Below are 18,104 nucleotides of genomic sequence, written 5' to 3'. Positions count from 1 at the left end.
GACACTTCCTCTTTGCAGATAGTTTGAAATTTTAGAACCCTCATTGTACAAGGAAAATTTTCGTCAAACTTTTCCTGGCTCCTATTGAAGGGAAGGATTTTATATTTGGTCTGCAGCTTGATAGTGTTGAGTTGTAGCAAGTAACCAATTTTTACATTCGCGGTTTAACCACTTCCTGTTTGCTGATAGTTAGAAATTTTTCAACACTCATTGTGCAAAGAAAATTTTTGTTAAAGTTTTCTTGTACTTCTATGAAGGGAATAGTTTAATATTTGATAATGTTTAGTTGTAGCAAGTAAGCAATTTTTACATCTGCTGTGCAGCCACTTCCTGTTTGCGGATAGTTTGAAATTTTACAACACTCATTGAACAAGGAAAATTCTTGTCAAAGTTTTCTTGCCTTCAATTAAAAAAATGATCAGTTATGCTTCAGTATACATGCAACCTGAATCAATTACATGGAGTGATGCAGGTTCAGACCCTGTATTGGTCTTGACAATTAGACATAGTTTTCTTATAAAAATAAAAAGATGTGGTATGATTGCTAATTAGCCAACTCTCCACCAAAGACCAAATGTCGTAGAAGGTTAGCAACTATAGGTCACCATATGGCCTTCAACAATGAGCAAAATCCATAGCAAGCTATAAAAGGTCCAGAAATGACAACTGTAAAACAATTCAAAAGAGAAAGGTAATGGCCTAATTATTGTACAAAACAATTAACCAAAAACAATTATGATATACAGCAACAAATGACAACCACTGAATTACAGGTTACTGACATGGGACAGGCACATACAGAATTTTGACGGCATGCCAATCCTTCCATAACCCAGGACAGTGGTGTAACAGCACAAGATAAGAACAAGCTAAAACAAGAGTGCAGACACTGAAATGTCTGAATTACTTATCATGATTGAATTTATGTTGAAATTGTATATGTGTAACATGAAGGTTTCACTACAATTTTAAAATATAATAAGCATTATCAATGATCATTGTAAATGAGAATCCTGCCAGACAGGCAAGTACACCTTACAATCATACCATACACCAAATATAGTTAACCTACTGCTTATGGTATCTGAGAAAGAGACCTAATTATGCAAATTGTACATTGACCAATGAACTATGAAAACGAGGTCATGGTCAGATGAACCATGCCAGACAACATGTACACCAAGCAATCATGCCATACTCCAAATATAGTTGACCTACTGCTTATAGTATTTGATAAACAGACAAAACCACGAAAACCTTATATTGACTAATGAACCATAAAAATGAGGTCAAGGTCAGATGAACCCTGCCAGACAGACATGTACACCATACAATCATTCCATACACCAAATATAGTTGACCTATTGCTTAAAGAATTTGATACGCAGACAAAACCATGAAAGCTTAACATTGACCAATTAACCATGAAAATCATGTCAAGGGTCAGATGAATCCTGCAAGACGGACATATACATCTTGCAATTATTCTTTACACCGAAAATAGTTGACCTATTGCTTATAGTATCTGAACAAGAGTGCACACGCTGAAATGTGTCACCTGCTTTACTGACCATTTATTTATCTTGAAAGTCTTAAAGATAAAGGTTTTACTAAAAGTATCACATAAACTTAACATTTTTAAAGATTTATGACAATGAGGCCAAGTTCAGATAAATCCTGTCAGACAGACATATACATCTTAATTTTTTGTATACACCAAATATAGTTGACCTATTGCTCATGGTAATTGAAAAACAGACCAAAACACAAAAGCTTAACATTGACCAATGAGCCATGAAAATGAGGTCAAGGTCAGAGTATACCTGCCAGACAGACATGTACACCTTACAATTATTCCATACACCAAATATAGCTGACCTATTATTATTAGTATTTGAAAAACAGACCAAAAACACAAAAACTTAATTGACCAATGGACCATGAAAATGAGGTCAAGGTCAGATGATACTTGCCAGACAGAAATGTACAACTTACAATCATTCCATACACCAAACATAGTTGACCTATCGCTTATAGTACTTGAAAAACAGACCAAAACACAAAAACTTAACATTGACCACTGAACCATGAAAATGAGGTCACGGTCAAATGACACCTGCCAGTTGGACATGTACACCTTACAATCATTCAATACACCAAATATAGTAGACCTATTGCTTATAGTATCTGAGATATGGACTTGACCACGAAAGCTTAACCTTGTTCACTGATCCATGAAATGAGGTTGAGGTCAAGTGAAAACTGTCTGACAGGCATGAGGACCTTGCAAGGTACGCACATACCAAATATAGTTATCCTATTACTCATAATAAGAGAGAAATTCAGAATACTAAAAATCTTAACTTTTTTTCAAGTAGCCACTGAACCATGAAAATGAGGTCAAGGACAATGGACATATGACAGACGGAAACTTCATAACGTAAAGCATCTATATACAAAGTATGAAGGATACAGGTCTTCTACCTTCTGAAATAGTCAGCTTTTAAAAAGTTTGATAACGCCGCCGTGACCGCCGCTGGATCACTATCCCTATGTCGAGCTTTCAGCTACAGAAGTCGCAGGCTCGACAATAATAAAACCAAATATCAGCAAAAATTGACATTGACCAATGAACCATGAAAATGAAGTCAAGGTCAGATAAAACCTGCCAGTCATACATGTACATATCAAAATCATTCCATACATCAAATATAGTTGACCTGCTGCTTTATATAGTATCCGAGATACAGACTTGACCACCAAAACTTAGGTAGCACTCCACAGTTAGAAAATGAAATTAAAATTGAACCACAAAATGTTTAATCATCTTCTATTCCTGGCTTTCTAATACATTAAACCAACTGTTTGTGTCATACATGTGCATATGTATGTAATCAGTATGTTCCATAGATTTGATTTTCAAAAGTTAAAATGGGTGAAATATAATTTCTTTTTGTGTATCCATGGCAAGATTCTGCATTTATTTACCATAAAATATTGCAAAAATGTGCATGAAAATGTCACATATTCCCCCAAAATTTGGTTCAAACTAGAATTTCAATGCCTTTGAGTGATACCTTTTCTGAAACTCTTGACATTAATCTACCAAATGATCAAATAATAAAATGCTCCGCTGGGGCGCAGCTTGATACGACCGCAGAGGTCGAACCCTGAACAGTTGGGGCAAGTATGGACACAACATTCAAGCTTGATACAGCACTGAATTTGGATTGTAATTAAATATTTGACACAGCATAGGTTTCTGACACAGAATGAAAGTGGTCTAAGAACTTAAAAATTTTTAATTTACCTATTCAAACCATATCATTATTATTTGCTTTTATATATAAATCAGAAATAACCAATTTAAAATGGAAAATTTTAAAGAAAAAAAAAGGGAAACCCCACCCCCCCCCCCCACCCCCCCCAAATTTTTTGAACCCCCTTATGATTCATCACCCCCAAACTCAATCCCAACCTTCCCTTTGTGGTATGGTACCTTGTAGTACAATTTCAGAGAGATCCATACACTTGAACACAAGTTATTGTCTGGAAACAAGAAAAATGCTTATTTTTGGCCCCTTTTTGGCCCCTTATTCCTAAACTTTTTGGGCAATTACCCCCAAACTAAAACCCAGCTTTCCCTTTGTGATATGGAACCTTGTAGTACAATTTCATAAAGATCCATACACTTACACACAAGTTATTGTCATGAAACTAGAAAAATGCTTGTTTTTTGCCCCTTTTTGGCCCCTACTTCCTAAAATGTGGAGGCAATTACCCCCAAAATCAATCCCAGCATTCCCTTTGTGATATGGAACCTTGTGATACAATGTCAGAGAGATCCATATCCTTACACACAAGTTATTGTCATGAAACTAGAAAAATGCTTGTTTTTTGCCCCTTTTTGGCCCCTAATTCCTTCAAAATTTGGAGGCAATTACCCCCAAAATCAATCCCAGCATTCCCTTTGTGATATGGAACCTTGTGGTACAATGTCAGAGAGATCCATACACTTACACACAAGTTATGTCTGGAAGTTACAAAAATGCTTATTTTTGGCCCCTAATTCCTTAACTGTTGGTACTATAACCCCCAAAATCAATCCCCACCTTCCTTTTGTCGTATTGAACCTTATGGTAAAATTTCATAGAGATCCATTCTCTTAAACTAAAGTTAGAGTGCGAAAACTAATGTGTCTTCGGACGACAACGACGACGACGACACCAACGTCATACCAATATACAACCACAAAAATTTGTTTGCGGTCGTATAAAAATTGGGTGTCTTTTGCCTCATTTTTTCATAAAATTTAATCACAAAGTTTGTGCGCCGTAAATTAGTTAAAAGGCTTAACTAATCAGATTGATACAAAGCACAAAAATAAATAACAAAGACACAAATGACACACTTAGAGTACTCACAGTTACTTAAAGCTAGTTCAAAACCAAAAACAACTAATACAAAAATTAGGTATCTAAGACTTGTATATTATGGCTACATTATATGTTATCCACTAATATAAAAATATTTGTGAGTACCTGTACTGAACTAACACAAACCATGCCTGACTGTTATGGACATATTGACAAAAATTATGAAGTGATACTTTTGAAGGATTTTTTTTATCTTTTCTACTGTCATAAAAATGAATGAGGACATCAAATAAACATGTGATCACCAGGATTTACTAAATATGGATATTTCAAAGCAAACACACATATGATCACCCAGGAATTACTAAATATGGATATTTCCAAAGCAAATAAACATCCATCTTCGCTAGCCAAGGAATACGATCCAGTCCCCTCCTCTCCACCCTTGGCAGATTAAGCCAACATTTGTGATTACAATGCTACGCCATCTACCAGTAGATAAAAGTCACGCCCATTCCGACTACATCATTCTTGACCAATGGTAGCTCTGGAACTCTCTTCAGTGTGGAGGTGTTAAAAAGGTTGTGTCTAGTGTTTACAAATTTCATGAAGCAGAAACCGAAAATATATGTTGACATTCCAACATTTTCGCGAGAAATATACACAGGAACAGGATTTGGGGGTAAAGACTTGTTGCACAATCAGCACGTGGCAATTGTTGATTTACATTTTCTACATTTACATGTGATCATCTTTGCTACAACTGCGACCAATGGGAATCATTACCTCGTGGATCCTATATTCTATCTTAATCCGCCAAGGGTGGAGAGGAGGGGACTGGATCGTAACCCTTGGCTAGTGAAGATGATACACATCTGATCACCAGGGAATTACTAAATATGGATATTTCTAAAGCAAATAAACATTAGATAAACAGGATATAATAAATGTGGATATTTTCAAGGCAAATAAACACCTGATCACTCTGTAATAACTAAATTTTGATATTTCCAAAGCAAATAAACATCTGATCACCCAGGAATAACTAAATATGGATATTTCCAAAGCAAGTACACATCTCCTCACCTGGGATTTTTAAATATGGATATTTTCAAAGCAAATAAACATCTGATCACCAGGGAATTACTAAATATGGATATTTTCAAGGCAAATAAACACCTGATCACTCAGTAATAACTAAATATGGATATTTCAGAAGCAAATAAACATCTGATCACCCAGCAATAACTAAATATGGATATTTCCAAAGCAAATAAACATTGTCACCCAGGAATAACTAAATATGGATATTTCCAAAGCAAATAAACATATGATTAACCTGGGAATTACTAAATATGAATATTTTCAAGGCAAATAAACACCTGATCACTCAGGATAAACTAAATATGGATATTTCCGAAGCAAATAAACATCTGATTGCCTAGGAATTACTAAATATGGATATTTCCAAAGCAAATAAACATCTGATTACCCGGGAATGATAATATGTGAATATCTCCAAAGCAAATTATCATCTGATTACCAATGAATTACTAAATGTGAATATTTCCAATGTAAATAAAAGAACAGAGTTCCAATGTCCCCCGCGTTGCACATGTTTTATCGATCAAGGGGCAATATCTAAAAAAAAAAACACTTTTTGTTGTTGTTCTTTAAAACAATTTATAAAAAAAAAAGCATGGCGGGGGACAAAAATTTTTTTTTTTATTGTATACTAAATATTTCCAACAGACCTTCAAGGGCATTACTTATAGTATACTATGTTTTATAAAAAATTGTACCCTTGAGAGAGCTGACGAGGCCATTTTCCATAAATTTAATATTTCCAAGGGTCATAACTCTTTTAAAAAAGTCGATCTTCCACCATTATAGAACTTGTCCGAGATATTGCTGATATTAACCTATAGTATAAGTTTTATAAAAATCTGGCAAGAATTGTACCCATGAGAGCGCTGACGAGGCCATTTTCCATAAATTTAATATTTCCAAGGGTCATAACTCTTTTAAAAAAAGTCGATCGTCCACCATTATATAACTTGTATGAGATATTGCTGATATTAACCTATAGTATAAGTTTTATAAAAATCTGACAAGAATTGTACCCGTGAGAGCGCTACAAGGCCATTTTCCATAAATTTAATATTTCCAAGGGTCATAACTCTTTTGAAAAAAGTCGATCGGCCACCATAATACTACTCACACACATGTCCGAGATATTGCTGATATTTACCTATAGTATAAGTTTTATAAAAATCTGGCAAAAATTGTACCTGTGAGAGCGCTAACAAGACCGGACAGAAGGACGGACACACAGACGGACAGACGGATGCCCTGTATTTCAATGTCCCCCGCAACACATTACACAGGGGACAATAAACATCTGGTCACTCAGCAATGACTAAATGTTGATATTTCCAAAGCAAATAAAACATATGATCACCAGGAATAGCTAAATGTGGATATTTCCAAAGCAAATTAACACCTGATCACCCAGCAATTACTTAATGTGGATATTTCCAATGTAAATAAACATCTGATTGCCTAGGAATTACTAAATAATGACATTTCCAAAGCAAATAAACATCTGATTGCCTAGAAATTACTAAATATGGATATTTTCAAAGCAAATTAATATCTGATTACCCGGGAATTACTAAATTTGGATACTTCCAAAGCAAATAATCATGGTCACCCAAGAATAACTAAATATAGATATTTCCAAAGCAAATAATTGCTGATTTTTAGGTAAACCAGTAGTTAATAACCAATCACCAAGTCTATAACAAACTTACTTGACTGGTTTCTTTATCTCCAGTAAGTTGATAGATTTACCAACAGGTTTAAATGGAGGTATCACAGGTTCAACTGAAAGACAAAGGTTATAATTACACTGTAGTGGAGAAATCTTGTTGATGTGAGCAAATTTTTGCCTAGTGTATTTAAAAAAAAAAAAAGAATAATTTTTTCATTAAAAACACATAAAATGTAGCAGATATGTTATTTACTGTATTGAAATTCCGAACACAAATTTACAGTGTTTTTCTTATGGCTATTGTCAAAAAAAAAAAAATTTCAAATATTTTTTACTGATGATTTAAACACAAAAAACAAAAGAAACCACTGTATAAATCAACCAAAAAAGTTGAAAAATAAACTTGTGTTTCTAGGAAGAAAAAAGTAAGTGAAAACAAGGCTGCATCAAAACAAACTGGTAACATTTTTAAAAGTTTTTTGCTGATGAAAATCGGAGAAGATTTAAAATTCCTATTTTGAAAAATATTGTTCTTTATGAAATATATCAAAATAGGGATCAATTGCAAATTATGAATAATATATGAATGACTGTACACTTTTTCGTCAAAGGAAATAGAAGCAATGTTGTGTGTACATTTATCTAAAGTCCAGTGTACAATGAATCCTATCTTGGTCAAATTCATAAGCACTCATAAAATTCATATTGTTTCAACACAAATAAAATGCTTCGCAGGGCACAGCTTGATACGACCGCAGAGGTCAAACCCTGAACAGTTGGGGCAAGTATTGACACAACATTCAAGCTTGATACAGCTCTGAATTTGGATTGTGATTAAATATTTGACACAGCATAGGTTTCTGACACAGAATTAATGTGGTCGAAGTACAGAAATAGGACATATACCTATTATGGTCCAATATCCAAAATCTAAATACATGGTTAGATTCAGCATACCAAAGAACCCCAAGAATTTAATTTTTGATGAAATCAAAAAAAGTTTAATTTTGGAGCCTTTGGACCTCAATGTGGACCTATTTGATAACAGGCCCATAATCCAAAACCTAAATACACGGTTAGTACCAGCATATCAAAGAACCACATATATTCAATTTTTGTTGAAATCAAACAAAGTTTAATTTGGACCCCAATTTGGACCAACTTGAAAACTGGGCCCAAATCAAAAATCTAAATAAATGTTTAGATTCAGCATATCAAAGAACCCCAACAATTCAATTTTTGTTAAAAACAAACTTAGTTTAATTTTGGACCCTTTGGACCTTAATGTGGACTAATTTGAAAACCGGGCCCAAAATCAAAAATCTACATACAAGTTGTCTGGAAAACAAATGTTTTTGGACAAAGACGACACCGACGACGTCATACCATAATACAAGTGGAAAAATTTTGCGGCCATATAAAAACAAATGCATATCAAAGTGCTTGTAAGCACTGAAGGGTTAAGATTGTTTTCATTAAGCAGTGGGAACTAATCAAAATTAGAGAGTCCTATAATTGTTGGTAAGTCAATGTCTTTGTAATTTATATTAGTTTTCATACTTATATAAAAGAATTACACCATGTAGTGGACAATAGACTATATTGATCAGAAAAGACAGAAAAGGCTATTGACAATAAATGAATCAAACGTTAACTTAAAGGGAAAATCCACGATTTTTTACTTATCATCTAAATATGTTCATCATAACATAAACTAGAGGCTCTAAAGAGCCTGTGTCGCTCACCTTGGTCTATGTGCATATTAAACAAAGGACATAGATGGATTCATGACAAAATTGTGTTTTGGTGATGGTGATGTGTTTGTAGATCTTCCTTTACTGAACATTCTTGCTGCTTACAATTATCTCTATCTATAATGAACTTGGCCCAGTAGTTACAGTGGAAAATATTTTGTAAAAATTTACAAAAATTTACAAAATTTATGAAAATTGTAAAAAATTGAATATAAAGGGCAATAACTCCTTAAGGGGTCAATTGACAATTTTGGTCATGTTGACTTATTTGTAGATCTTACTTAGCTGTACATTATTGCTGTTTACAGTTTATCTCTATCTATAATAATATTCAAGATAATAACCAAAAGCTGCAAAATTTTCTTAAAATTACCAATTCAGGGGCAGAAACCCAACAACGTGTTGCCTGATTGGTCTGAAAATTTCAGGGCAGATAGATCTTGACCTAATGAACAATTTTATCCTCGTCAGATTTGCTCTAAATGCTTTGGTTTCAGAGATATGAGCCAAAAACTGCATTTTACCCTATGTACTATTTTTTAGCCATGTCGGCCATCTTGGTTCGCGGGCGGGGTCATCGGACACATATTTTAAACTAGATACCGTAATGATGATTGTGGACAAGTTTGGTTAAATTTGTTTTAGTAGTTTCAGAGGAGAAGATTTTTGTAAAAGATTACAAAAATTTATGAAAAATGGTTAAAAATTGACAATAAAGGGCAATAACTCCTTAAGGGGTCAACTGACCATTTTGGTCATGTTGACTTATTTGTAGATCTTACTTTGCTGAACATTATTGCTGTTTACAGTTTATCTCTATCTATAATAATATTCAAGATAATAACCAAAAACGGCAAAATTTCCATTAAATTACCAATTCAGGGGCAGCAACCCAACAAAGGGTTGTCCGATTCATCTGAAAATTTCAGGGCAGATAGATCTTGACCTGATAAACAATTTTACCCCATGTCAGATTTGCTCTAAATGCTTTGGTTTCAGAGATATAAGCCAAAATCTACATTTTACCCCTATGGTCTATTTTTAGCCATGACGGCCATCTTGGTTGGTTGGCTGGGTCATCGGACACATTTTTTAAACTAAATACCCCAATGATGATTGTGGCCAAGTTTGGTTAGATTTGGCCAAGTAGTTTCAGAGGAGAAGATTTTTGTAAAAGATTACAAAAATTTATGAAAAATGGTTAAAAATTGACTATAAAGGGCAATAACTCCTTAAGGGGTCAACTGACCATTTTGGTCAAGTTGACTTATTTGTAGATCTTACTTTGCTGAACATTATTGCTGTTTACAGTTTATCTCTATCTTTAATAATATTCAAGATAATAACCAAAAACGGCAAAATTTCCATTAAATTACCAATTCAGGGGCAGCAACCCAACAAAGGGTTGTCCGATTCATCTGAAAATTTCAGGGCAGATAGATCTTGACCTGATAAACAATTTTACCCCATGTCAGATTTGCTCTAAATGCTTTGGTTTCAGAGATATAAGCCAAAATCTACATTTTACCCCTATGGTCTATTTTTAGCCATGACGGCCATCTTGGTTGGTTGGCTGGGTCATCGGACACATTTTTTAAACTAAATACCCCAATGATGATTGTGGCCAAGTTTGGTTAGATTTGTCCAAGTAGTTTCAGAGGAGAAGATTTTTGTAAAAGATTACAAAAATTTATGAAAAATGGTTAAAAATTGACTATAAAGGGCAATAACTCCTTAAGGGGTCAACTGACCATTTTGGTCAAGTTGACTTATTTGTAGATCTTACTTTGCTGAACATTATTGCTGTTTACAGTTTATCTCTATCTATAATAATATTCAAGATAATAACCAAAAACGGCAAAATTTCCATTAAATTACCAATTCAGGGGCAGCAACCCAACAAAGGGTTGTCCGATTCATCTGAAAATTTCAGGGCAGATAGATCTTGACCTGATAAACAATTTTACCCCATGTCAGATTTGCTCTAAATGCTTTGGTTTCAGAGATATAAGCCAAAATCTACATTTTACCCCTATGTTCTATTTTTAGCCATGACGGCCATCTTGGTTGGTTGGCCGGGTCACCGGACACATTTTTTAAACTAGATACCCCAATGATGATTGTGGCCAAGTTTAGTTAAATTTGGCCAAGTAGTTTCAGAGGAGAAGATTTTTGTAAAAGTTTACGGACGACGGACGACGGACGCCGGACGACGGACGCAAAGTGATGAGAAAAGCTCACTTGACCTTTCAGGTCAGGTGAGCTAAAAACACATTCACAAAGTTTTAAATTTATATTCCCTCTAATAACTCAGAAAATCAAGTATTTGTAACTTTTTGGTTGACATACGTCATGGGGTTGTGACGTTTTAACTTGATTTAGTGAATGCTGGGAAAAAATAAAATCTGTTAAAGTCTTAATTGCTTGTCGAATTTTTCTGTAATTAAAAAAACGCTCAGATGACAGTTTCTCATAGCTAATAACCACAAAAGACGAATTAAAGAAAATGAACACACATGTAACATTTTGCATTGATTAAATACAAAATCTTATGGTATATATTTTCGATCTAATTTTAATTATTAATAGTTGCGATTTTTTTCCGGAAATATTTATTAAACACAAATTATTTACTGATATTGAACTGAAAATATATTTCGTTTTTATTTACCTCAATAATTTCTTTTCAACGCAAAGTCTATGTGAATAGAATGTGTCTGTTATTTCAGAAAAGCATTGTTTATTTCTCAAATAGATAAGCATTTAGTAAAACTATTCGTTTATTTTACCTGAGGGCAATTAAGCCTCAAATGTAAGCTTTTACAGGTGTGAATATGTTGTCATTTTGAATGGATTAATGTCTTTGGTGTGTAAGTTTTTAAACAATGCATAAACCTGCATTACGTAATTGTGTAATAAGAGTTTTTAAGCCTGACAGGAAATCACTTGAATACCTGGACATGTCACCTCACAATACTTCTGGCAATAATTCCGTTAGCCATGCTGATGATCAAATTAGGGAAGGAACGAATTAAATAAATGTATTACATAAAAGCGTTATGAACAAATCAGATTTTGAAAACATTTTTACACGGAACACCGCTAGTTAATCATGACTTTGAACTATGAGAGAATCTATAAAAGTAATACTATAGTTTCCCTATATTTATCTGTTTCATAAACTTAGTAAAAAAAAAAAACAGTTTAAAATCTACAGACTATAGTTATTTTAAAAAACATTATTCTGTATCAAGTTAATTAAAATAAAAGGCTAGCCGATAGGTAGAAACCATGTCTGGTATAATTCTTTTTTTTGGATCTGTGAGACTGTGTATGTAAAATTGAGAATGGAAATGGGGAATGTGTCAAAGAGACAACAACCCGACCACAGAACAGACAACAGCAGAAGGCCACCAACAGGTCTTCAATGCAGCGAGAAATTCCCGCACCCGGAGGCGTCCTTCAGCTGGCCCCTAAACAAATATATATACTAGTTCAGTGATAATGAACGCCATACTAAACTCCAAATTGTACACAAGAAACTAAAATTAAAAATAATACAAGACTAACAAAGGCTAGAGGCTCCTGACTGTGTTTGTCATTACCTTGTCGGGTAAAACAACCGTACGATTGACAAGAGATTTTGACACTTAATTACCACTATGTTAGTCCCTGCTTGTTTAGGTACTTTGTGGTTTATAGTTATCACATTTTTTTTTTAACCAGGACGCCGTCAAGATTTCTACATGTAGAGAATTGATATTCTCAATTTAAAATCGATGGTGATATCTTATGTAGGAAAATAAAACATTAATATTTATGAATTTGTGCTTTTTTATACATAATGAACATAATATCAATTTTTCATTTTTTTTGCGGATCATCCCTTTAAGGCCATTGTAATCATGTTTTAATGAAGTGAAACATTATTTAGCCGAAAATCAGAATCATTTAATGTAAATGTATGCTCGAGTTATGAGTGAAGGAAGTAAAAAAAAAAACTTCAATTTGTTGGCATAAACAGTTGTTTCTTTGAAATATCATATGACCAGTCTACAAATTCATTATGCCTAGTTCTTAATTTTTTTTCAAACAACTAGCACTTAAACGATAATGTACTAAAGAACGAAAATGACACTAATAAAAACTCACTTTTTCACTCAGATTTCTACTTAATTCATCAAAGTCAATTGGAAAACATGAAAAAATGCAAAATACATCTATAAATTAATGTTTAGAAACTTCACCAGTCTTAAACTGAACTTGTTCATAAATCATAAAAACATAGGAAATTTATCATAGCAGAAGAAGAACCTAAATTTTGCATTTGAACCAGTTTGGCATCCTGTCACATGAATCTACGTCACAAAAATAGCAGTCTTGCCATAGCATAAAAGCAATTGCTTTAGAAATTAAGCATTGCATTGTATTAAGTATTGGAAGGTAATACTATGAACTGGGAGAACTGGAGATAATATCATAGTTGGTTCAACTACAATTATGGACAAAGGAAGATAACTTCAATTTTAAATACTACTTTAACAATGACATCAATGATACTTTAAGAACAGATAGATTCATGCACAATTTATGTAATTTTCTTGACAAGTATGGTTATACACAAGCATCATTTTGTAATTTAAATATCTGAACATATATTTCATTGATAAATTTCTTGATGAATTCATGGATTGGAAAGGATATATAGAATGATGAGATCAATGCATGATGTTTTATGTTTTGTTTATATCAAAAGTAGTGATAAAGTTTGGAAAATTGATAACTATCAAGCCAGTCACTTAAGGGTTATCATTGCATGAAAACAATCTTTACCCCCCAAAAATTTTGAAAATAAAACAGCAATTACTTAATTACTTCTGTACATATAACTGGGGTTGAAAATAAGCCAGAATATCCTAGGTGTTAATACTCCAAATACAAGATTAGGAAAACTCTGCAATACACTGAAATCAAACATTGTACTTACTTTTATTGGGGTCTTTCTTTGATGCTATATATAACAGACCATGAAGAAAGTTGATAGCTTCTGGAACAAACCGTCTTGATAAATAAATATACTAAAATAAGAAGAAAAAACAAGTATAGCATTACAATAGAATTGACTGAAATATGTACTGACCAAACAATCTAGTACAAATCTTTTTAAATAATAATTAACACCACTAACTAATGCATGATTGTATGATAAATCCCCAATCACTTAGACCATCTTCAAAATACACATTGGATGTTTCTATCTATTTATTTATAAAAGCACATGCATTGTATATCGTATTTGTACATAAAAATTATATTAAGTATTCATGATTTTCATGCAACTTAACTGAATTTGTAAACATGTAATAGTGTGCACCATTGAGAAATTGTAATAAAGATTTTTGCTGAGTTTGCAAAAAGTTAATATAAAGCTGACGAGCTGAAGGAAAATATGCGAACAAGAAAAAAGGAAAGTGAAAATACTTTTATGGAAATTGAATTATTCTAAATAATGTTCATAATGTGTATAAAACAAGACAATTATCAAAGTCCCTGTTTTTTCACCATTTTATTTTTTCTTCTTTCCAAAATCATTTATCCAATCTCTTTCAGCTAAAAATTTATCCATGACCTTTCTATCTCTAGCTGCAATTCACAAAACTTTTGATTTTTTTTTTTTTTAATGAAGTTATTTGGTAACAAGACTCGAATCTCAAAATCCCTGTGTTTTTTTAAATTAATATTTTCCCTAAAATCATTTGTCCAACAGATTCCATTGACAAACTAAATCAAGATACCTTCATGGAGAAACTTACTGAAATCAGATCGTTTTTGTCGAGCCTTCGACTTTTGTCGAAAAAGCAAGACATAGCAATCCTACATTCCGTCGTCGGCGGCGGCGGCGGCCACAAATATTCACTCTGTGGTTAAAGTTTTTGAAATTTTAAAATCTTTCTTAAAGTATCCTGGATTTCTACCAAACTTGGACAGAAGCTTGTTTATGATCATAAGATAGTATCCAGAAGTAAATTTTGTAAAAAAAAAATTCCATTTTTTCCATACTTTACTTATAAATGGACTTAGATTTTCTGCCGGGAAATATTACATTCACTCTGTGGTTAAAGTTTTTGAAATTTTAATAACTTTCTTAAACTATCTTGGATTTGTACCAAACTTGGACAGCAGCTTTTTTATGATTAAAAGCTAGTATCTAAAAGGAAATTTTGTTAAAATTTTGTTCCATTTTTTCCTTATTTTACTTATAAATGGACTTAGTTTTTCTTCCAGTTAACATTACATACAGTCTGCAGTTTAAGTTTTTAAAACATTGATTAGATTCATAAACTATCCTGGATTTTTACCAAACTTGGACAGAAGCTTACAATCAAAAGATAGTATAGAGAGGAATATTTATAAAAAAAATGTTCCTCATTTTGTTGAGCCTGCGATTAACAGCAAAAGTAGGCAAGACACTGGGTTCCGCAGAACCCTTACAAATTTTTGCTCTAGTTATCTTGCAAACAAAACTGAATTCTCAAAATACCTTTTTTTTCAACTGTAACTAAATTTTCCACAAAACTGTTTAACCAATTTCTGCCATAAAAGACCTGATCCTAGATCTTAATATTTATGTACTTTAAGCTAACATGATTGATATTGTATTATTTTTACTCAAGTAAATGTGTGATGGACAAAGTGACAGACAGGACATAGAGTGACATATACATGATATAGGGAATAAAAAAAAAACTAACAAAAATAATGCAGTACATGTATTATTAAGAGGCAATAGTAGTTTTAAAAATAAAAAATGAGTTTTATCTTCATAAATCCATCCAATCTGAATTAACAAGATATGCACAATAAAGTAATTTAAAGTATAATAAATTCTAGGTTGAAATGCTTTTTAAAAATGAAAGATAAATGTAATAAAATCTAGGAATTTTCTAGTCCATAAATGTCTTTTATTGTATGACAACATTAAATTCCATTTGGATTAAAGGACTATTGTCTTTTTATTTAATCTACCATGGCATATATTGACTAAATTTATTACCTACCTCTAAACATAAATTACATAAAAATAATCCAACAGCTATATCTCTTTCATGGTTCACAGGTGTCTGCAAGGCAAAAAAAAAACATTATTAAGTATTTGATTTTTACATATAACCTTTTGATAATATTTTTGACACATGTGAAAATCTTACAGTCAAATATATTAAATATGCTGTGATAAAGAACCTAACAATATAAGTCAACCAAATAATGTAATTTTAAGGATCTATATTTGTGTTTTGTCAATCTTTCCTTAAACTGTTCTTGCTTTCCTAAAATAATGACATGGTCTGCAGAGACATTTTAATATACTTGGACACTTTACTAGGACTCCTGTGCAGAAGAGTCTTTGCTCTTTCTTTAAAAAGTATGATTGATTGATTGTTGTTGGTGTTTAACGCCACTTTATGCACTATTATCTATATCATGGAAGTCAGTTTTTATTGGTGGAGGAAGCCAGAAAGCTGGGAAAGAACCACTTATCTTCGGCAGGAAAACTGACAATCTTAGTCCTGTCACGTGCAGGGTTCAAACTCACAACCTCAGTGTTGACAGGCTAGTGATACAGTAGACAAACTACTTAGACCACTCCTCAAACAAGGCCCCTAAAAAGTATGATCTCCACAGAGTATCATTAAATATGAAGTTACAAACTTCGGTTTGACCTGGCTGGAATCCAACTCAAGGTGCTAGCCATTACACCTCCAAGGCAGATTTAATCATTAGACTGCATGGATTTTTCTAGCATTCCACATGGTCTGGTATTCGGACCCATTTCCAAAAGCAAAACCCCTACATTTTTCCAAATTTCAGTAGGAAAATTCCAAAACTATCTCAAAATTTCAAACAGGAATAAATCCTCTCATTCACTTTAAAGGTGAAAAAGGCGGTAAAACATTATCACATGTGCACTTTAAGAAGTCCGGTATTTTGATACTAAATTAAAATATTTTTGAACATGTTTCTGTTTTTGCACAAAAAATGAGTTTGCATAATAGCAAATACTGAAGGAAATTCATGTGAAACAAATCGGATTCTCGATCTGATGATCAATCAGTACTGGCAGCTTGTCAAGTCAATAAACAAAATGCAAGCATTGATGATGGGCCACCGGAAACAGCACACCTAAGTGTCAAGGCAAGGCAAAAACAGATAAAAACATGTGAACTGTAGAGATATTATATCACTTTAGCATCTCCATTTCAAGAAAGTAACTTAAGGGTCACTCATGACAACTCTGTTTAAAACAATAAAATAAACAGCTGCGCCATGAGCGCATGATACGCCCGTCGTCTTGTGTGTGAATTTTTATGCAATAAGCATAAATAGTTTCTGACATACGGCGTGACATGCGAAAACCCCCCTTTTTTTTTTACAAAACTCAATATCTCTAAAATAAAATTTTGAATCAAAACCAAAAAGTATACAGATCTTTAGATTTATATAACTAAAAAGAGTGTAAAATTTTAAGCAATAATCATAAATCGTTTTTGAGATACGGCGCGACATGTAAAAACCCCCCTTTAAAAAAAAAAAAATCAATATCTCAAAAATAAAATTTTGAATCAAAACCAAAAGGTATACAGATCGTTAGATTAATATATCTTTAGATTAATATAACTAAGAAGTGTGTAAAATTTTAAGCAATAATCATAAATCGTTTTTGAGATACAGCGCGACATGTGAAAAACCCCTCCCCCTTTTTTTTTTACAAAATACTCAATAACTCAAAAATAAAATTTTGAATCATCACCAAAAAGTATACAGATCTTAAGGTTAATATAACTAAGAAGCGTGTAAAGTTTTAAGCAATAATCATAAACTGTTTTTGAGATACGGCGTGACATGTGAAAAACCCATCCCCCTTTTTTAACAAAATACTCAATATCTCTAAAATAAAATTTTGAATCATCACCAAAAAGTATACAGATCTTAAGATTAATATAACTAAAAAGTGTGTAAAGTTTTAAGCAATAATCATAAATTGTTTTTGAGATACGGCGAGACATGTGAAATAAAACACACACCTGTTTTAGTTACTAAGTCCCGTAACTCAAAAAGTTTTAATATTATTTTCACCAAAAAGTATACAGATCGTTTGACCATCATAAGAAACAACTATGTTAAGTTTCATGAAATTTAGAT

General features: G+C 32.7%; 1 protein-coding gene across 2 annotated transcripts in view; it reads right to left on the bottom strand.

Moving 5' to 3' along the window:
* The window catches only part of LOC127735980 (nucleolar protein 14-like), a 46,662-nt gene that overhangs the window by 10,135 nt on the left and 18,423 nt on the right, over nt 1–18,104 (bottom strand). For both annotated transcript variants that reach the window (XM_052246469.1, XM_052246470.1), the window contains exons 16-18: nt 15,962–16,024; nt 13,891–13,981; nt 7,190–7,262 (exon numbers count right to left, since the gene is read on the bottom strand). In XM_052246469.1, coding sequence (XP_052102429.1) covers nt 7,190–7,262; nt 13,891–13,981; nt 15,962–16,024 — 227 coding nt within the window. The remainder of the gene's footprint in view (nt 1–7,189; nt 7,263–13,890; nt 13,982–15,961; nt 16,025–18,104) is intronic.

The sequence above is a fragment of the Mytilus californianus genome, unplaced genomic scaffold (genome assembly GCF_021869535.1).
Source record: "Mytilus californianus isolate M0D057914Y unplaced genomic scaffold, xbMytCali1.0.p SCAF_3, whole genome shotgun sequence".
Classification (NCBI taxonomy): domain Eukaryota; kingdom Metazoa; phylum Mollusca; class Bivalvia; order Mytilida; family Mytilidae; genus Mytilus; species Mytilus californianus.
The sequence above is the reverse complement of the archived record's forward strand: the minus strand, read 5'-3'. Positions and strand labels throughout refer to the sequence as shown.